Source organism: Mesocricetus auratus, unplaced genomic scaffold (assembly GCF_017639785.1).
Source record: "Mesocricetus auratus isolate SY011 unplaced genomic scaffold, BCM_Maur_2.0 Super-Scaffold_100014, whole genome shotgun sequence".
NCBI lineage: Eukaryota > Metazoa > Chordata > Mammalia > Rodentia > Cricetidae > Mesocricetus > Mesocricetus auratus.
In genome coordinates, this window is record NW_024429197.1 from 21,038,681 (window position 1) to 21,059,823 (window position 21,143).

At 43.6% G+C, this 21,143-nt stretch overlaps 1 protein-coding gene across 2 annotated transcripts in view; it reads left to right on the forward strand.

Moving 5' to 3' along the window:
• Positions 1 to 21,143, forward strand: part of Nfyc (nuclear transcription factor Y subunit gamma) — a 65,353-nt gene that overhangs the window by 39,351 nt on the left and 4,859 nt on the right. For both annotated transcript variants that reach the window (XM_040756738.1, XM_040756739.1), the window contains exons 3-7: positions 3,736 to 3,807; positions 6,447 to 6,560; positions 9,305 to 9,400; positions 14,428 to 14,601; positions 17,779 to 17,937. In XM_040756738.1, the coding sequence (XP_040612672.1) occupies positions 3,736 to 3,807; positions 6,447 to 6,560; positions 9,305 to 9,400; positions 14,428 to 14,601; positions 17,779 to 17,937 (615 nt within the window). The remainder of the gene's footprint in view (positions 1 to 3,735; positions 3,808 to 6,446; positions 6,561 to 9,304; positions 9,401 to 14,427; positions 14,602 to 17,778; positions 17,938 to 21,143) is intronic.

The following is a 21,143-nucleotide window of genomic DNA, read 5'->3' on the forward strand; positions in this document are numbered from 1 at the left end:
AGCAACCACATGGTGGCTTATGATCATCTATGATGAGATCTGGTGCCCTCTTCTGGCCTGCCAGCATATGTGCCAGAAGAACACTGGATAAATAATAAATCTTTTTTTTTACGAGACAGGGTTTCTCTGTATTGTTTTGGAGGCTGTCGGTCCAGCCTGGCCTCGAACTCACAGAGATCCGCCTGTCTCTGCCTCCCGAGTGCTGGGATTAAAGGCGTGCGCCACCACTGCCCGGCATAAATAATAAATCTTAAAAAAAAACTTTAACAATTTCATACATGTATACAATGCATCTTGATCATATCAGCCCTAGATCTTCCCTCCCAGTATCTCCAGACCTCCCTAAACATTACCCTTCTACCTTCATGTGAAGAAATAACTCACTGCTTCCAGTTAGTTCTGCCTGCATGGTCATAGATGTGGAGTCATTGTGGGAGCTTGGGTAACTTAGTAAGTAATAGCCACACTCCCAAGAAATGACTCTTCCTGCAACAGCCCTCAGTTACCAATGGCTCCTCAGGTGGGGGTGGAGGTCCCATGAGCCCCTCTCATCCATGGTGAAATATTGACTGGCTTGATCTTATTGGTCTTGTACAGTTAACCATATGTTAAGGGAAGCTTTCCTTGCTTGCCGATTTGGTTTGTCACCCGCCAGTCGCCTGGGCTCTGCCAAGTTGTAGTCCCCAAATAACACACAAGATGCTGTATTAATTATGAAGCTGTTGGCCTTGCTTGTTTCTTACTGGCTAGCTCTGACTTAAGTAATTACCCCATAATTGTTAATCTAAGTATGTCTCTTACCGGAGAATAGTTCCGGGCTCCTACCCCATGGCGTTACATCTTGAACTCTCTTGTGTTTCTCCTTCCCAGAATCCTCCTGGACTCCTAGTCCCACCCATCTAGATTCCTATTGGCCAACAGTGCTTTATTAACAAATGTACAGGACTTCCCCCATCAACCATAGGTGCAGTGAATCCATGAATTTTAGCTGCCATGTTATATCTAGAAGACAGCATTTCGCAGTATTCCTCCAGCTCTCACTTTCTTCTTACCCTTTTACCACAATTTCCCTGAGCCTTTGAGGGATTGATGTAAATGCCTCATTGAGGGCCAAGTACTCAACAGTCAATTGTTCTCAGCACTTTGGCCAGTTATGAATTACCCACTGTAAAAAGAAGCTTCTATGACCAAAATTGAAAACAGTACTAATCTGGCCGGGCGTTGGTGGCGCACGCCTTTAATCTCAGCACTCGGGAGGCAGAGGCAGGTGGATCTCTGTGAGTTCGAGACCAGCCTGGACTACCAAGCGAGTTCCAGGACAGCCTCCAAAGCCACAGAGAAACCCTGTCTCGAAAAACCAAAAAAAAACAAAACAAAACAAAACAAAACAAAAAAAAAACCAGTACTAATCTGTGGGTATAAACATAGCTATTTAGAAGACAGTTTTGCATTCACATTTAGAAAAAGAAACCACAGTAATAGGCCCTCCCAGCAGCCCCTCCCCCCAGTAGTAGGCATGAATTCCTTCCCATAGAGCAGGCCTCACATTCAATCAGAAAGCTGTTGGTTACCACCACATAGTCATGTATCGCACCATCCACACTAGTAAGATGGCAAGGATTGATTGCTGTGATTAAATACTTTGAAAAATGCCTTCAACTGTCTGGCCCTAATTCAGCTCCTGTGTTGCTCCTGCTGTTCTTGGCTCCTAGGTCATACTTTGATACTGCAGGTGATATTTAGTGCTTCCTATTCTGTTTTTAGTATCACGTGATCATAATTCCTGTCACCTTTCCTATGGACATTTCCCAGCTCTTCTTTGCCATCTGGTTATTCCCTTCCTTGTATCCCTGTGGGCCTTCATTCCATCTCTCTAGTGTAAGAGACTATAGTGATGTGATTGTTTGACAAATTCTAAACTTTCATGCAGTCTTAGGTGTCAGAGGTTAGGTTGGATTATGGAGATATTAAATGAAAGAGGAACAGAAACTAGGTTGGGAAGAATATTCTCTACTGTCTTCTGGTAATACTATAGTAACTGGACCTCAGCCTCCTCCACTCCAAGGTTAGTTACAATAGAGGTTTCAAGGAGAATGTTACCTAATTTGGAAGAAAAAAGATGAAAAAGTATATTTGAATTTGTAGAGATGAGTGTACCTTATTAATTTGTGTAGAGACATTGGGTGTCTTTCTGCCTTGAAGGTATTCATTCCTCTATGCTAACAATTCTTTTTTGTTTGTTTTTTTAGATAGGGTCTCACTATGTGTCGTTGGCTGGTCATGAACTTGCTATGTAGACCAGGCTGGCCTCAGACTCATGGAGGTCTGCCTTCCTCTGCCTTCCTAGTGATAGGGTTAAAGTTGTGTGCTACAGTGCCTAGCCCTGTTAGGTGTCTTAGATATTTTACCCTAATAGTTAAACTAGGAAGCCTAGTAACACTTTTCTAGAATGCCTTCTTGACATATATGTTGAGTTTTCTGTTGGTTTTGGAAAAGTAAATTCCCTGTGCTTGTTGATTTTTATCAGATCTCAAATAATAGTTCCTCTTTCCATAATGTGACAATGTGGATACCCAGGTGATCATATAGGGTTTAGAAAGTCACACTATAGACCCTTATGGAACAGTCATTTGATGCCTAGCTTCATCACATACTTGGTCTCTCATATCTTTCTGCTATACTTTCATTACTACTCTAACATTTAAAGTCTTTTTTTTCTTCCCATTTCTAAAATTATATTCACCCTTGGGCATGTGGCTAAATAGTTGTTTCAAAATACAGCAAAAGGGAGAGGCTTAAATTGCACATAAATTGAGTGATACTACTCAAGCCTGTTTTTTTGTTGTTGTTGTTTTGTGTTTTGTTTTTGTTTTCTGAGACAGGGTTTCTCTGTATAGACCTGGCTGTCCTGGACTTTGTTCTGACTGGCCTGGAAATCAGAGATCCACACCTTTCCCAGAGCTGGGATTAAAAGTGTGCATCACCACTATCAGGCAAAACAGCTCTTTCTTAAATCCCAGCCAGTATAGTGTGTTTTCTCCATTCCATTTTTGTTTGTTAAGGAAAAAGTAGCAGGCCTGTTTCTGTAAAACACCTGCCAAATTTACCCTCACCCTCAGGCTCCCCACAGTGCCCTGTCAGGAGGGCATTCTGGAGGCAACGACAGGGAGGTCTCTGAGTTTGAGGCCAGCCAGTATTGAGATCCTATCTTAAACAAACACAGAAGAACTGGCGGGATAGGGAAAGCCCTGAAGGCGGAGATTTCACTTTAATCTGCATAATGTAGGTTAGTAAACTTAGTTACAGAAAAGGAAGGAAGCTGGCAGGGGTATCACCCAGAACTTGTGAGGCCAAGGTAGATGGATATCAGTGAATTCGAGACCATCCTGGTCTACAAAGTGAGTTTCAGGACAGCCAGAGCTGTTACATAGAGAAAACAAAACAACAAAACAAAAACGTAAGGAAGAAGGGGTACTTGAAATGAATGAACCTCTGCTGAGCAGAGGCAAAGAACCTGTTACTGGCTGTCTTCAGTCATGAAGGCACTGGGAGGGTTTGGAGCTTTGCGGGACTAAGTGAAGAATTTTGTCTAGAGCTTGTACTTTGTTAATTTATCTGTCCTACCTCCCTGTCATATTTCCTGAGAGGGGGATCTATACCAGTCTGTCTGCTGCTGCCTGTGCTCTGCCACTTTGCTGGTCATCCCATCTCTCATGTGCCTCTTGTTCATTTCAGAAAGATTTCCGAGTACAGGAACTCCCATTGGCTCGTATTAAGAAGATTATGAAACTGGATGAAGATGTGAAGGTGAATTCATGTTATTTTTAAGGTTCATATTAGCTAAAACTATGAGTATTTCTCATTCCTCTAGGGCTCAAAACTTAACAGAAATGAATTCATTATGATATGTTGCCTATGGTTTTATTTTGCTTTTGTCTAAAATGAAGTGATCTTCTATTGAACAGTTTAATTATTGTATGGTGTTTCTTTGAAAACCAGGGATATATCATGGGGGGGGGGTTCCTACATACTTACTGTTTACTTCTTTTTTTTAACACTTTTTATTATATATTTAAATTAGAAACAAGCTTGCTTTCCATGTCAGTCCCAGCTTCTCCCTCCCCTCCATGCCTGCCCCCCAACCTCCCACCCATCCCCACTCCATTCCCCAGGGAGGGTAAGGCCCTCCATGGGGGAATCTCTAGAATCTGTCATTTCGTTCTGGGGAGGGCTCAGGCCCTCCCCTGAAGTGTCCAGATTAGTGTTTATTTCTAAGATCAGGTACTGTCCCTAATTCTTTTCTCTTCATAGTGTAAACATTTGTTTATGTCAGTTCAATAAAACATTGCTATCCTTTCAGTGTTTTGCTACAATCGCTCTTTGAGCTGTGAGAAAGTTCTAATAATGACACTTACTGACTTAGTTACTTTTCTGTTGTTGGGATAAGACACCATAACTAAGGCAACTTATAAAAAGAGTTGGGGCTTATAGTTTTGGGGGGGTTAAAGCCTATGACCATTATGTCAGGGAGCATGCAACAAGCAGGTATGGTCCAAGGAGGCTGGGAGCTCACATCTTAAGACACAATCACAAAGCAGAGAGACTGGAATGGCATGAGCTTTTGAAACCTTAAAACCTGCTCTCAGTGACATCTCCAATAAAGACATATCTCCTAATCCTTCCCAGTTACATCAACTGGGACCAAGTATTCAAATATATGAGCCTGTGGGGCCATTCTCATTCAAACTGCCACATGTACTTTCCTGGTATTTTGACCTTTTTAAAAACAAACAGCCAGTCCTTTAATACCAGCACCATGGGAGGCAGAGGCAGGCAGATCTGAGTTTAAGGCCAACCTGGTCTATAGAGCAAGTTCCAGGGCAGCCATGGCTACACAGAGAAGCCCTGTCCCCAAAAACCAGACTGACTAAACAAACAAACAAACAGATAAATAAATAAATAAATAAAAGTGAATTAATTAATAAAGCAAAGAAACAAACCATGAGTGAATTATACTTGAGTTTTTTGTTGTTGTTGTTGTTTTGTTTTTGTTTTTGAAGACAGGGTTTCTCTGTGGCTTTGGAGGCTGTCCTGGAACTTGTTCTGTAGACCAGGCTGGCCTTGAACTCACAGATCCGCCTGCCTCTGCCTCCCGAGTGCTGGGATTAAAGATGAGTGCCACCAATGCCCAGCTGTGAATTATACTTGTGAGAGGATCAATCCTTGCCCCCACCCCCCCATTCTTGGGAGCTCACCTCTGATTATGATTCTCAGGGAAGAATAGCTTTGTCTCATCTTGTCTGAAATTGTGTGCTGTCTTTGAATTTGCAAGAAAACTAACTGTTCATATAACATTCATATTCCCCTCCTTGAATAACTCTGGGATTTAATGGGATAAGTATTGTTTGTTTGTCAAGACAGGTGTCACTTCATTATGTAGCCCAACTTTGCCTGGAACTTTTGGTTATCCTATCTCTCCCTCTTGAGTGCTGGGATGTTCTAGGTACGTACCACTATGCCTACCCATTTGACAGCTGTGAAAGTATGCACAAAGATGAAATGACCACCTGTGTTGGTAGAACCAAGACCCCAGTTCTCATCTTTCTACATATTTTTAACTATATAGCTCATCTGTCTGTGTAGCTCTTTACAGCTATGGTTGAAATCAGGCATATTAAAGCAGTTTAGTATTTTTAGGCACTGTGCTGGGTACATAGGCCTCCCATACTTACTTCCCCAGTAACGCTGGAAGTCTATCTCTTTTTTTTTCTTTTAGTTTAAGAAAAATAAAGCTCAGAAAGGTGAGAAATGGGAGGTTTTATCCAGATCCATTGGCACCCAAGCTTTCCTCAATAGTTTCTTGGGATTAGAATCTAAACTCTGCCACCTGCTGGCTCTGTAGCTATGACTACATGGCTTCACTTTTCTTCTTCTTCTTCTTCTTCTTATTTTTTTTTTTTTTTTTTTTTTTTTGGTTTTTCGAGACAGGGTTTCTCTGTATTGTTTTGGAGGCTGTCCTGGAACTAGCTCTGTAGACCAGGCTGGCCTCGAACTCACAGAGATCCACCTGCCTCTGCCTCCTGAGTGCTGGGATTAAAGGCGTGCGCCACCAACGCCCGGCACTTCTTAACCCTCCTTTCTTTGGAAAGCTGTTAGGAAGGTTTAAAGAAAAAAAAAGTACCCATATGCCTATAATCCCAGAACCAAGGATATAGAGACACTGATAAAGCAAGAAGTAAACACCATGGGTGGGTCCTGGTAGTGGCAGCCCTAGATAAATACACATCCTTCCCTCTTCTCTACTCAGGGATTTGTTTTGCTCTGGAGTCTCCAGAGACCATCCCTTTATTTTTTAGCTCTTATCCCAAGGTAGGCACTGATGCATGAGATTGATAAGCTTGAATACTTTTTCGGGGGTTACAGTGTGGGCCTGCACTCTCTTCCAGATGATCAGCGCAGAAGCTCCCGTGCTCTTCGCCAAGGCAGCCCAGATTTTTATCACTGAGCTGACTCTTCGAGCCTGGATACACACAGAAGACAACAAGCGCCGTACTCTTCAGGTAATGCAGACTTTTCCTGGGAAGATGAGGGCAGACGCTGCCTTTGCCTACCTTTTCCTCTCCTGTGCTTTGGACCAATGGCCTCTGCCAAGCTGGTATGTAATTGTGTTCCCTCTACAAGTAATAAAAACCTTTTTAAAGGTGATGGCCAATAAGCCTATATACAACATCACTAGTCATCTATGAATAACAGCTTAAAGCCACAGTGAGATACTGATCTTTTCTTTCCTTTTGGTTTTTCGAGACAGGGTTTTTCTGTATTGTTTTGGAGCCTGTCCTGGCACTCACAGAGTGCTGGCCTCCAACTCACAGAGGTTCACCTGTCTTTTAATCCTGAGTGCTGGGATTAAAGGCGTGTGCTGCCAACGCCCGGCTTGATCTTCTCTTCTCTTTCTTTCTTTCTTTTTGAGCCACGGTTTTTCTGTGAAATAGTCCTGCTTAGCTGTCCTAGAACTCACTCCATAGACCAGGTTGGCCTCGAACTAACAGATATCTGCCTTCCTCTGCCTCCCAAGTGCTGGTATTAAAGGTGTACATCACCTCCGCCCGGCTGATACTGGCGCGTAATTAACTGTAGAATAACTTAAAATCAAAGAGGAACAATTCTAAGTATTGGTGTACAAGTTAGTTATCTAAAAATCACTACTGGTCACTCCATGAGATAGGATTCAAGCAGAGGTTTTTGTTTGTTTGTTTGTTTGTTTGTTTTTTTAACTAGGGAAAGGAATCATAAGGAGGGGAAAGAGGAGGTCGGGGAGACTGGCCTCCGGAGACAGGAACAGCAGGACAGAGAAGAAAGGAAGGAAGGGGAGAGAGAGAAGAACAGAGAGGGAGAGAAAGAAAAAGAGAAGGATGGGGTTGCTAGGGGTGGAGAGCTGTCTGGTGTTAACTTCTTGGGTGTATACATTCATCAGAATCCAAACTATTTACATTTCTGTATTTCACTGAAATGAGTAGTATTTTAGTAAAATATTAAGAAAAGCACAGTAAACCACAAGCAGTGATGCATGCCTTTAATAAGCACTTGAGAGGCAGAAGCAGGCAGATCTCTGTGAGCTTGAGACCATCTTGGTCTATAGAGTGAGTTCCAGATCAGCCAGGGCTACACAGAGACACCCTGTTTCAGAAAACAAAACAAGAAGGGTAAATTACAGTTTTGTATTTCTGTGGCTTGGGGCCATGACAGATTAAAAAAAACAAAATTTCCATCCTCCTATTTGATTTGATTGGTCCCGTTTGCTTAAGATGTGGGATATAGAGGTTGCTAAGGATTTTTGTGAGTTTGCTTGCTTTTCCTTATTATTGTGAAGGATTCCAGACATAAAGTTCGCAGTGAGTACCAGTATATTTTTCTCCTTAAATTCTGCTGTTAAAATTTCATTCTAAAATGCAACCTAACCACCCTTAATGTGCCAATTTTCATCTGATCTCAGAAGCTAAGCAGGGTCAGGCCTGGTTAATACTTTGATGGGAGACTGCCTGGGAAAATACTACGTGCTGTAGGCTAAAAACAAAACAAAACAAAATTTTTACTCTAGCTGATTTATCGAACCTCTCACATCATCCAGAGGTAAAGTAGTCAGTTAGTTTGTTTCTCTGTGTAGCCCTGGGTGTCCTGGAACTGTCTCAGAGATCCCCTGCCTCTGCTGTAAAACTGTGATTAAAGGTGTGTGCCACTACCGACAGTCAAAGTGATCTATTTTTAAATAAATTTCAAAGTTTACTTTCCCCTACATACTTGAGTATATCACACACTGAATTAGTGCTTTTTTTTTTCTTTTCCCTGAAAGTTTTCAAAAAATTACACACATTAAGAAATAATTTTCTGCGGGGCATTGGTGGCGCATGCCTTGAATCCCAGCACTCTGGAGGCAGAGGCAGGCGGATCTCTGTGAGTTTGAGGCCGGGCTGGACTGACAGCCTCCTAAACAATACAGAGAGACCCTGTCTCGAAAAACCAAAAAGAAAAAAAAAAAAAAAAAGAAATAATTTTCTTCTTTTTTTTTTTTTGGATTCATAGGAAGGGGGACTGTCAGACTTGAAGAGAAAGCTCACTTGAACAAGCTGTGACATTCTTGTCAGCTACCTAACTGTAGTAAATTTAGGCTTGAGCATTCAGGCTCAAATTCAGATTTAAACTATGCATTAAGCAGTATGATTTTGAATTTCAAGCTAAAAACCATAGCATACAAAGATCAAGTGACTAGATTATAATTGCCTGTAAAAAAAAAAAGAAGAAAATAGTGTGTAGGCCTTGAAAAAGGTCATATGACTGAAAGAGGGGCTGACCTTGCCAACCATGGAATGCCAGTTGAGATTACTGCCTTTGTTTTGTGAATTAGTCAGAAGATGGTACATTGACAATTTTATGGAGGGCCCCGAACCCAGAACAAGCAGAACAGTAGTGGGTAGGGCTCAGATGTCCTGCCTTAAAGCACGAGATGTGTGTATCTCTTTCTTTGATTTCTGTCCAACAAATCTGATGTAAGTTTGGCTGTTCTTATTTTAGCTCTAGACATACCTAGGGATATTTAGTGCAGCCTTAAAGTCTCCTTGGGATGGGGTATAGCTCAGTGGTAGAACATCTGCCAAACGTACAAGATCCTGGGTTTAATCCCAGTATTGGGTGTGTGGGAGTGGAGTGGCGTGGGGGAATCATTTCCTTTTACTTGAAAGATAACAAAGCCAAAAGAATTATAGTCTTTGTACATCAATTTTTTTTATTCTGGTTTTCTTTGTTACAGAGGAATGATATTGCTATGGCAATTACAAAATTTGATCAGTTCGACTTTCTCATCGACATTGTTCCAAGAGATGAACTGAAACCTCCAAAGCGTCAGGTAAGCAGGGAGAACATGCTCAGCTGCCACCTGCAGGGCATGGGCACACTGCTGTCTAGGGCTTCCCCTACCCTCCCAAGGCATTTGCTGCTCCTGTTTCTGCGCTCTAGTCCAGATCACCCTCGGCATTCCTTCTACTCATTTGTGGGTACTTTTAACTCAGTGCCTCTGGGGTGGTGTTGCAGTGAAAGTGAAAGATTTTAGTCACAGACAATGGGATGAAACTCATTTCAAGATTCCTTGATCTAAAATGAAAGCTTTCTCAAACAGTCAGGTTTCAGAGTCTTAAGAATCAGCTTCTCTGTGAATAGTGGGATTTGTTTTCTTAATCTGTTGTATCTCTACATAGTGTCCTGGCTCTACTCTCCAGCCACTGATTCAGAGCCTATGATGCCAAGACCTCAGGAACCAATAAGTTCCCCAGATGCTTTAGTTTCCGACTGAGTTTTATAACCACCATTTTACATTTTTCTTTTTAATTACAAGAACTGAGTGTTTGCCTCTCCTATTTTGTTCAGACTTGAGTTTATCTAATGCTTCATCGGGATTGTTAAGACTTGAGAGCATCTAACTCTTCATCGTGATTCTAATAGACTCCGTCCTGTAGAGCTCATTGTTTCAGCCACACAGTTTGAATGACTCACTAGGTTTAGTGGAACATTTGGGAAATAGTGGCAGCACTTCACAGAAGCAAAGCCATACCATGCTCTGTTTGCTTTGTTTTTGTTCATAAGATTGAAATGGTCTTAAATTATTTGTAGTATACTGTCTAGAGTCAGTTAATGACAGCCATCCTCCCCATACTAATAACCAGTCAGAAAATGTGTCGGAGAAGTGGGCATCCTAGTTGATATTAATTCTGACCCTTCATTAGGGTTTGGGTTAGCAAGCCCTGGGTCACCTCCTTTATGGGAGTAGGGTGTGCCTCACCGAAGCTCCCTTTTTTCTGGGCAGTCTTTGCTACTGTAAACATCCTTGACTGGAAGCTGTAAGGTGTTGAGAAGAGCTTTCAGTCGGATGTTTACAGCGGCAGGCTGCCACAGTCATCCCCGGCTGTGCACATCGGCTTTGAGACATTACAGGTTTGTGCCCTGGACTTGACTCCTTCTTGGAGTGCTTCCTTTCTCTCTGAGAAGTCTCACAAACTCAAACTGCCTTTCTTCCTTTGGAGCTAATAATACCAGGAGCCTGCTCTTCTTGTTGGATTTTTGCTCCCATGTGTCCACCAGGAGCCCCCTTTAAAAACAAGGTGGTAAGATCGCTGATGCAATCAGGCATTGCTCTTACTGCACTAACTCCTTGTGAGCTGCTTGCTGAATAGACTGACTACAGAGAAGGGTGTTATTCTAGAGTAGTGGTTCTTAACCTTCCTAATGGCTGTGACCCTCATGTTGTACTGACCTCCAACCATAAAATTATTTCATTCATACTTCATAACTGTAATTTTGTTACTGTTATGAGTTATAATATAAATGTCTGTGTTTTCCAGTGGTCTTAGGCAACCCCTGTAAAAAGGGTTGTTCAACCCCCCCACCCCAACCCTGGTCACTATAGAACCACTGTCCTATACCTTCTTCCAGAACTCCTTGTCCTTCTGGGTCTCAGAGTGTTTTTCCTTTAGGTGTTGGACTTAAAGTGCTCTGATCCATCTTCCTTTTTTGTTTGGTTTGGCTTGGATTTTGATGCAGGGTCTCACTGTGTATTTCTGGCTAGACTGAAACTCTCTGTAGACCAGGCTGGCCTGGAACTCAGAGAGATCTGCCTGCCTCTGCCTCCTTAGTGCTGGATTTAAGGCGTGCACTAAACTGCCTTTCTTCCTTTGGAGCTAATAATACCAGGGCACTATATTTTGTCCATCGCTCTTTAAAGAGTACCCAGCAGGAATACTCCTTATGCTGCCGGGTTTTAGTTCTTTGTAGGTGTTCAAGCTATTGATTGGCATCCTATTCAGGACAGCTGCTGCCTGGCGTTTAAAAGGTTGAGACTGCTGAAAGCTGGCCTGAAATTCTAAGATAGCAGTTTTTTAATTCTCTGTAGACATGAAGTTTTCCCAAGCTCCAAATTGGCTGGCACCTCCTAAAGTCCTTTAAAAGTGCCTACTCTCCAAAACACACCCTCTGAAGGAGGCAGCATTTCACTCTGCTACTAAAGCAAATGTATTTTTCCCCCATCTGCAGCTGGCTGCTCATCAGTGTAGTGATGACCCTGTGAGGTGAGGCTGGCATTGTTTTTCAGTCTCAGCAGTGGAGAGACCACTGCTAGTATTGAGCACGTACCCTCTTCTGTATTGACCCAGTCATTCAGGGATTATTCCAGGGCTCAGGGTGCTGTTCTACACCTGGGAAAGGAAAATACTGTATTGTGAGTATAAGGTTCTAGCTTCTCAGAGATAATTTGGAATGTCTCTCATGAATAGTCTGCAAGTAAAAGGTATTTGAGGCTAACTCCCCCACTAAGCTATGAGTTGAAAGTTCCTGCTCATTGAAATGTCATTATCTTTTCACCCATTTCTTTTATCAAGCATAATCATTTCCCTTGCTGGCTTGACCTCCATTTGCAGAATGAGTCTTCATAAAGCAGAAGACCCTTACTTGTGCCTCCTACCATCACAGTGATTTGAAAACAGCCATGCCTTGTCCTGACAACAGTGTCCTAAAAAATGTCTAGTTCATTATTACCTGAGAGGATGCAGTAGGAAGCATAGGAGAAGCTACCCGCCTGCTGGATAGCTTTTGATAAAATGGTATTTTGGGTTCTGAAGAGGTATTTAGATAATTTGCTTTTTGTCTTGTAAAAACAAAAACATGTTTAGTGCTTGATAACTGTAATCACAGACACCTAGAGCCAGTCACAGATGAAAGGTAGAAAGTTCCATTTCCCCAACTGCCTGGCTGCATTCTCAGGTCTTAATATTCTCATGGCCAAGAGCTTGGTCTGTCAAGCCTGGTCTTCCTATTTATAAAATAGGAAGGGAGACCTCAGTGGGTGAAAAAATACACATTGAACTTAGTTTCTACAGCCTTAGAAAGAGCAGTTGGAGCCAGGCTGTGATAGTCCAGGCCTTTAATCCTAATACTTGGGGAGGCAGAGTTCGAGGTCAACCTGGTCTACAAAACTACACAGAGAAATCCTGTCTCAACAAACCTAAATAATAAATAAATAGAGCAGTTGGCCTCAGTTTTTTGGTTTAAAAGGGTATTCGTATATTATCCCTGCCAAGACGTGGTTGCTGCCTGACATTTGCTTGAAATGGACCTGGCTTTATCATTGTTAGGGTGTTTTAGAATTTGAGACCTAGATGAAAATAAAAGGGGCTCTCCTGTTTCTTCTGCCTCTGCATAATCATATTGAGGATTGAAACTGGGTTTGAAGCACAGAGTACATTAACCCAGGTCAACTTGTGTTTAAAGACTTGCTTAGATATCAAGAATGTTGCCTGGCAGTGGTGGCGCATGCCCTTAATCCCAGCACTTGGGAGACAGAGGCAGGCGGATTTCTGTGAGTTCGAGATCAGCCTGGTCTACAAGAGCTAGTTCCAGGGCAGCCTCTAAAGCCACAGAGAAACCTTGTCTCAAAAAACAAAACAAACAAAAAATATCAAGAATGTTTCCTGGTCTACATGGATGACATTAGAGAACCTTGTTATATAAGATTCTCAGAGGCCAGCTGTCTATAATCCCAGTTAAAGTACCCACAGGAAACACAAGCACTTAGCTTGATGCTGCAAGGACAGCTTTTCCACACACATGGTCATAGGATCTTAGGGACTCTAAGGAGAGTGGAGGTACTGTTCTCCAAAGGTGGTGTTGTATCTGTTAGGTTCAGAAGAATTTGTCTACAGTCAGAAAAATCTCATCATTTAGGCAGCACTTACCACTGCCTGTGTGGAAATACCAGGGACAGTAGCAAGCCAGAGAGAGGCAGTATTGCCTTCATTGGAACTTACGTTTGAGCAGAACTGGCTGTTTGCCGTGCAGGTACAAAATCTTGAAGTGAAGACAGAGCCATGGAAGCACGCTCTGGGGAGTACTGAGCAGTTCAGAAAGTCTCAGTGCCTTGTAGAAGTATCTCTTCTGAAACTTGATAGACTTAGCTCTGAATAAGGACATGAATAAAATTACTCAGCCCATGTGGTTGAATGTTTTTGTTGTCCTAGACAGGGACACCATTTGTCACAGGTCACTCGGAATGAGATGCTGATCTCTGTGGGTGGTCAGGGGCCCACCAACCCCTGGGCTGTAACCATGTTGTAGTGTGTGTAAACATCCTACACTCTCAGCTGTGAGCTTAAGGTGGCTGGGAGAGGGTTGTTTACTCCTTCTGCCATGGAAAACGTCAGCTGAAGAACAACAATCTCTTCACCCATCAGATCCGACAGAATGCTGCCTCCCTAGTCAGCCAAAGCAGCACCCCAGCGGAGAGTTATCGTCAGGCCCCCTGGGTTGCACTTCTCTGGCTAAGTACAAGTAGACTCAGATGTGATACTGGGATAGATGTGTTCGTGGTAAACACAGAGCTTTCAGTGTGCTGTGAAAAGCTGGCTCTGGAATTGTAGCCCAAAAGCTGTTTTCCCCTTTCCCAGATATGTCCCTTCTGGAACGGGGCATGCTGTCTTTTATGGGACTTGGGGTCAATAAATTTGGGTAGCATCTTCCCATTGCTGGCAGGTAGCAGCACTGTTCTTGTATCATAGTGCTTGACAGAACCTACAGACAAGCTCTCTTGGTATGTGATTGTTGGTTATAGTAATTATTTGCCTGTTTGCAACTCATCACGCAATGGATGATTACTCCGTGCTTCAGAAAATTGGCTGTATGTTCTGTGAAGCCTATAGAAGCTGTTATTTTTAGTTTGATTTAGTACAACTGGTCTCTTTAAATTCCCCTTTTCCTTTGACTGCAAATGTGGAGAGCTCAGCATTCGGCAGGCAACTGCACATAGCCTGTTTGGGGGAAGAGTGGAAATTCACTGTGGCGGTTGCTGAGTTGGTTTTTTTCCCCTTACCTGAGTCTCTTTCCACCCCACAGGAGGAAGTGCGCCAGTCTGTGACTCCTGCGGAACCTGTCCAGTACTACTTCACGCTGGCTCAGCAGCCCACTGCTGTCCAGGTCCAGGGACAGCAGCAAGGCCAGCAGACCACCAGTTCCACGACTACCATCCAGCCTGGGCAGATCATCATTGCACAGCCTCAGCAGGGTCAGGTCTGTGAGCTGTAGAGGGTACCAGCCTAACACCAGAGTGCCTCTTAGTTTTGGGTGGGGAAAGTGTGCTGTGCAGAGCGAGGTCATCAGATCCTTAGAGTGCTGCATTTCATGTCTGGAAACCTGAGCTTCCCCCTGATTGAGTCACAGAAGCCAAGTGTCACCCTAATCTCTCTGGACCCTGTTTTCCTCGTAGGTCAGTGGACAAGGTTTTCTCCAGGATCCCTATGAACTCAGACATTTTAGAGGAAAAAAATTTCTCATGCACCCGTGAACAGCAGTGGGGTGTCTTTAAAGGTCTTTTCAGTGGACTCCACACCTTCTGTCTGTCTATACCAGGACTGGAATTTGTGCTCTTAAAGGGGAGAATAATATTATTGCCAGCTTGCAAAGCTCTCCTTTCTGGCAGTTCTCTGTCCTATTGTATTTGTGTCAGATGACCTTCTCTTTTGACAATAGTAATCAGAGGATTTTTTTCTCTCCCCCATAGTACTGTTGAGAGCAGTACCATCCGTTGGGAGTCATGAGAGGCTGCAGAGGACTCAGTTCTGTGAGCTCTGAATCCAAATTCTGTCAGTCATTTCTTTATTTATTCATCAAACAGTGAGCATCCTCTGTGAGTAAAGTCTTATGCTAGGTATTTGGGGCATAAGCATGAATGAAGCAATCCTAATTTCTAAGGAATTCACAATAGTCTGAGTTGGGGATACAAAAATTTTTAAAGGTTGTACCACCACATGGGATGAGTAAGGCTAAGACAGCCTTAGAATTATATACAGAGTGTTATCAAGAGAGTTCCTAACAAAGATGTGAGGAAATGGTGGAAGAGAGTTAGCGCTCCTGAACTGGAGTAGCATGCTCTTAGAGGGGTCACTGGAAAAGCATGGTATTGCTGCTCAAAGACTTTACAAATGAGAAATGGCTAGACATGGTGGCACATGCCTATATCCCAGCACTCTGGAGATAGAGGTGGGAGAATCAGGAGTTTGGGACCAGCCTCAGCTACATGAGACCCTATCTCAGAACAAGCAAGCAAAGCAAGCAAACAGACAGAAAAGGGAGAAACAGCAAAGAAAGTAGTGGGAGAATATAATTAGCACGGGAGTTATCTAGGCAAGTCCAGGAAACACATCCTGGAGAGTCTTATATATTCTGGTAAAGAGCTAAGTTTGCCTACAAGAAAAGCATTGGGATGGGATGGATTTAAGTATTAATTTTGACTTTAGGGTTTATTACTTGCTCATTTACTTATTCATAAAATAAAATATATTGAGTCTCTCTCCCATGTCAGACACTGCTAGCTAGGCAATGTTCAAAGCTGATTATAGCCCAGTCCTCGCCTCAGGCATTCACTGCACCCTGAAGTCTCAGGGAGCTTCTTTGGCTCATGCTTGTGCCTCTGCAGTGAGAGAGCTTTACCTGCCAAAGGCCTTTTCCCTTTACTGAGTGAACTCAAAGAGAGGCTGTCCCTGATTGGCTGATTATCTCAAGGAGCCCAGGGCTGCTGTGCTTACAGCAGGGCACACCATAGGTGATTTGGCAGCTGCCATACTAACACAAGCACTCATTTTCCTGAAATTAATTAGAAATACCTTGGAAATCCTCTCAAAAAGTGGGCTGATGGAGTACGATGATGAGTTGGCAGCATGTTTTGTTGTTGTTGTTTTGTCTCATTTCTTGGGTCAGCAAAAATTTCATCTGTCTACCTTGCCAACCAAGACTTGCTGGGCTTGGAGCTGAGAAAGCTGGTGAGGTTGGTCCCTTCAAGCTGTTTTGCTGTCTTGCTGCTTCAGGGGGGCTGGGGGCTGGGTCATACCTCCTTGGACCCATAGTGAATGAGTGGTGAAGGCTGTTTCAATTTGTGTGCAAGTGTCTTCCCCAGGATGGAATATCCATTATAGCACAGCTAGAAGGAACTGTGGTGAGGGGAATCCTGTGTTTTCTGTTTTTAGATGGGAGCTTCTCTTGGTATGGGTTAGACAGGTAGAATATCATGATCATGATCATGCTAGAAATAGAAGATCTGTTTGCTGTTGTCCTAGCTCACCAAGGATACTTTTACTGAGAATGCTGTCTCTTCTTTCCTCTTCCAGTTTTCAGTAATTTTTCCTTATCTAGTAGTCTCTTAAATAAATCTCTTCTATAGTTCCTAGATTCCCCTCCTCCCCCATAATTTTAGTTACCTAGTTATAATGTCGGGGGCACTTGCTCAGTCAAGAGTTGGCATGAAAACAGCAACATTATGTGAAGCCCGTGATTCTTTGAGACTCCCAGTATCATCTGACTGACAACGTTCTTAGTCCAGAGGGGGGCAGTCATGTCTGAAGTGGAATGAGAGAGAATACAGGCGTAGTTGTTCCACCTATCTGCTATCACGCCCACTACCAGACAGGTCAGGTACACTGGGTTAATCTCTCTTAGTTCTGTCACATTAAAGGCTGTGGTCTTTAGATTCGGAGTCTGCTTCATAGTGACGAGCTGCTAAGTGCAGGTCATGGACATAAGGCAGAAGTCTCTTAGCCCTGAGATCAACATTTCTAGACTGTTGAAGCTCTTGCTCTGTTGAGTTCTGTTGAGTGAGGGTAAGCTTTGATGAGTTGTCACATCTGGTATCTTCACTCTGTCCTGTGGGAAGCTGTGCTTTGGTCCATAGCAACTGTCTAAGGTGGGCAAGATTCACTCTGCTGCTTAAATGGGTGAGGGCCTACATGCACTAGCCCCAGCCTTAGAGGTGAGCTGTGTGCTTTATTTTCTCTTAGTGTCTCTCATGCCTGTGACATAGTCTAGGACCCTAAATATAATGCATTTGTGTAGGCTCCGCTTGTTCCCTTGTGCCCTCCAGATTCACCTGCTCTAAATTTTACATGGGTCTGTCTGTGTCAGTTGTTATGAGTGCTTTGATTTTTCCCCCCTCATAGTGTATGCACCTCGCCACCACAGAAGGGCTGTGGAGTTGCAGCATTTGAAGCCCAGGCATTTAAGCTTAGGTTCAGGCAGATATTCTGCACTGTGAGCGTAAACGTTGGTTTGGCTTTCTCGTTTCTCTCTAAGACTTAACTCTGGCTCCGTGTTAAGAGGGTGACAAATCTTGGCATTAATGGAGTGTGTGAGCTCTTAGTTGACTTCTACAGGCACTCAGCCAGAACTCAGCAGCTCTCTCTCGACTCTTCCCTCTAGACCACGCCGGTGACCATGCAGGTTGGGGAAGGTCAGCAGGTGCAGATTGTACAGGCCCAGCCTCAGGGTCAAACACCACAGGCCCAGAGTGGCACTGGACAGACCATGCAGGTGATGCAGCAGATCATCACCAACACTGGAGAGATCCAGCAGATCCCGGTAAGCCAGCACTGTCCCCATACTCCTGGGCTCCTGTTGTCCGTGTTCCCATCACACACCAGCTTTGTCGATTGTTTCCTACCCATCTGCTTCCGTCCAGGTTCTGCCTCACGTGTGATATAGCTCTTCTCTTCCCCTCCTACATCTACACAAGGAAATCATGGTAGCTCTGTCTCATGCCTGTTTTTATTATTATTACTGCGACTACTACTACATTAATATATTTGTGTGTGGGTGGGTGTGCTTCTTTGTATTCATGTGGAAATCAAGACAGCTTTGTGGGATGAGATTTTCTAAGGCACTTTGATCCATACAAGTAGCTAACTGTTATCAATTGAAAGCTGTAGTACAGATCTGGCAGGGAATTTGGGTCCAGGGATTGAACTCAGGTTATCAGGCCTGGTGGCAGGTGCCGTTTCACCACCTCCAGACCTATCTTTGATTAGCAGAAAATAAGAGGGAGGTATGTAGGGAAGGCCATAAATATACTTGTTGCATATTCATGAGTTGCTTCCCAGGGGAGCCTGCAGCAAAGTATATTTTTGACGTTCATTTAACTTACCCATTCCTTTACTGTAGACTATTGCTTCTTGCATGCCTAGAGGGATTTCATTTCTTAGTTTTTTGTTTTGTTTTTTTTAACCTGTCTTTATTTTTAATTTATGCATATGGGTGTTCTCCTTTGCATGTATATCTGTGCACCATGTTCAAGCAGTATGTACCTGGTGCCTGTGGAAGCCAGAAGAAGGTATAGAATCTCTTGGAACTAGAGTTAGAGGTGGCTGTGAGCTGTCATGTGAGTGCTGGGAATTGAACCATGTCCTCTGGAAGAGCAGCTGAGCCATCTCTCCAGCCCCCTGTTCTTTTATTTAAAAAACAAAACCCAAAAACTAAACAAACAAACAAAAACTTTCAGCATTTGCAAAGACTCTAACTATGTTGATTATTTTGCAACCAAAATGGGGAAGAGTATACCGGGTGTTAGTGGCGTGTTAGTGGCGCACGCCTTTAATCCCAGCACTTGGGAGGCAGAGGCAGGCGGATCTCTGTGAGTTCGAAGCTGGGCTGGACCGACAGCCTCCAAAACAATACAGAGAAACCCTGCCTCATAAAACCAAAAAAACAAAAAACAAAAAAACAAAATGGGGAAGAGTGGAGCAGTCCTTCCTGAAACATAAGCTGATAGGAACCACTTGGACTTGCCTTGCTGCTTCCTCTGAAACAAAGCCCAAAGAGCTCCCTTTGTTCAGTTTGGGAACTTTTCTTAAGTTGTGAAGTAACAGACCAAGCAAAACTGTAGGAAAGTGGAGTTTGTGAGTATGTGTCTCTTCACCCCACTTCTGTCTCTCATATACAAACATACCAATAATTCCAGGTACCTGGGTTCTCCCTTGTATCACTATTTCAGCCACCAGTTCTCTGCTGAATGGTTCTCTCTCTCTCTCTCTCTCTCTCTCTCTCTCTCTCTCTCTCTCTCTCTCTCTCTCTCTCTCTCTCTCTCTCTCTCTCTCTCTCTCTCTCTCTCTCCCTCTCCCTCTCCCTCTCCCTCTCCCTCTCCCTCTCCCTCCCCCCTTCCCCCTCCCCCTCTCCCCTTTTTTTTTTTTTGTATGAACCAAAACAACATCATTTAACCATAGCCCCCATCTTTATGGAACAAACCATTGGTCCAGAAGATTTGTTACAGAATCCAGTATGTCATCTTCACTGTTCTCAAACACCCTCTCAGAAGTTGACATTTCCAGACTTTGTTTGTTTTTTTGAAACAGGGTTTCCCTATGTAGCTTTGGAGGCTGTCCTGGAACTAGCTCTTAGAGACCAGGCTGGTTTCAAAACTCACAGAGATCCACCTGCCTCTGCCTCCCAAGTGCTGGGATTAAGGACTGATGTTTCTAGACTCTTGAGGCTGCTCAGTTGTGTTTGTAATAGTGGTGACCTTCAAAGCAGAAACTTTACTTTCCTCACAAAAGCTAAAAGGAGAGGTTCATTTGCTGAGGAACTTGGGCAGCAAAGCCACAAGGAGCAACAGACCCACTGTTTCTTGGAGAACTGAGGAGCTGGGCAACTCTAGATTTCTCAAGCCTAACAAGCAAAGCCTCTTCTGTCACAGCTGCTTGGAACTATTTGGCTGCCTTAGTAATTTCTGCAGGTGTCACCTCCACTAGAAAATCTTAAACACCTGTGACTGTTTGGAGCTTTATCTATACCTAGGACAAGGCTTTAGTTTTTCAACCTAGAATTCTTGACTGGCCTTCTAGTGACTCCTTACTAGACCACTGTCAGTCTAAGCAGATGAAATTTGCAGCCACTTTGATTCACAGAAGTGACTTGATGTCAGCTGGAAGCTGCAGTATAGATTTGGTAAGGAATTTGGGCACAATCTCCCAACAGCTCCTGTTGGCTCTGGAACAAAATAAGTGGTGAAGGTCACCACTGCCTCAAGCAGATAGCTATGGAACTTTTACCTAGGCTAGGGGTATAGTGCCATCAGTAGAGTGCTTGTCTAGCATGCCTGAAGCCCTTAGTTTGATCTCTACTACTGTTTAAACTGCATGCTTGTAATCCCAGAATTTGGGAGGTAGAGACAGAAGGATCTGAAGTGCAAGGTCAGCCTTGGCTATGTAGTGATTTCAGAGTCAGCCTGGGATACATGACACTCTATGTCTTTAAAAACAAAACAACACTTCCATTTTTCTTGATGGTTCAAATCCTTTGAGGCCAGCATGGAAGCATTTGATGTAGCACTGCATGTAGGGTGCAGCTTTATCCTGTCAGCATTTTCCTCGTGGAAGTAAGGTTCCTGCCATGGAGTTAGCTTTTGAAAGCCAGGAACAAGCTTGTGCCGGTACAGTGGTGTGACTTGCAACAGAAGTTTTTCCTTGCAACAGAAGCAAGCTGAACAGCCAGGAGGTTGCTTTCTGGGTCCCTAGATAGAGACAGACCAAATTAGCTTGTGTTCCCAGGAACTTTGAGCCCCTAAGTTGTCAGTGTGCACAGCCACCATTCTCAGCTACTCTATCTCTGCTGAGCCACAGAACTCAGTAATTGTCTCATTCCTCCCTTTACCCCCGGTTCAAAGCAACAGTGTGTTCATGTCACAGTGGAACTCTAAGAGCTTGTGTTAAGGCTTTCAGCACACAGCTAAGTGTAGGCTGTGGTGTTACCATGCTGTTTGAGGCTCCATTGTAAGCATGAAGAGCTCCAGGGGC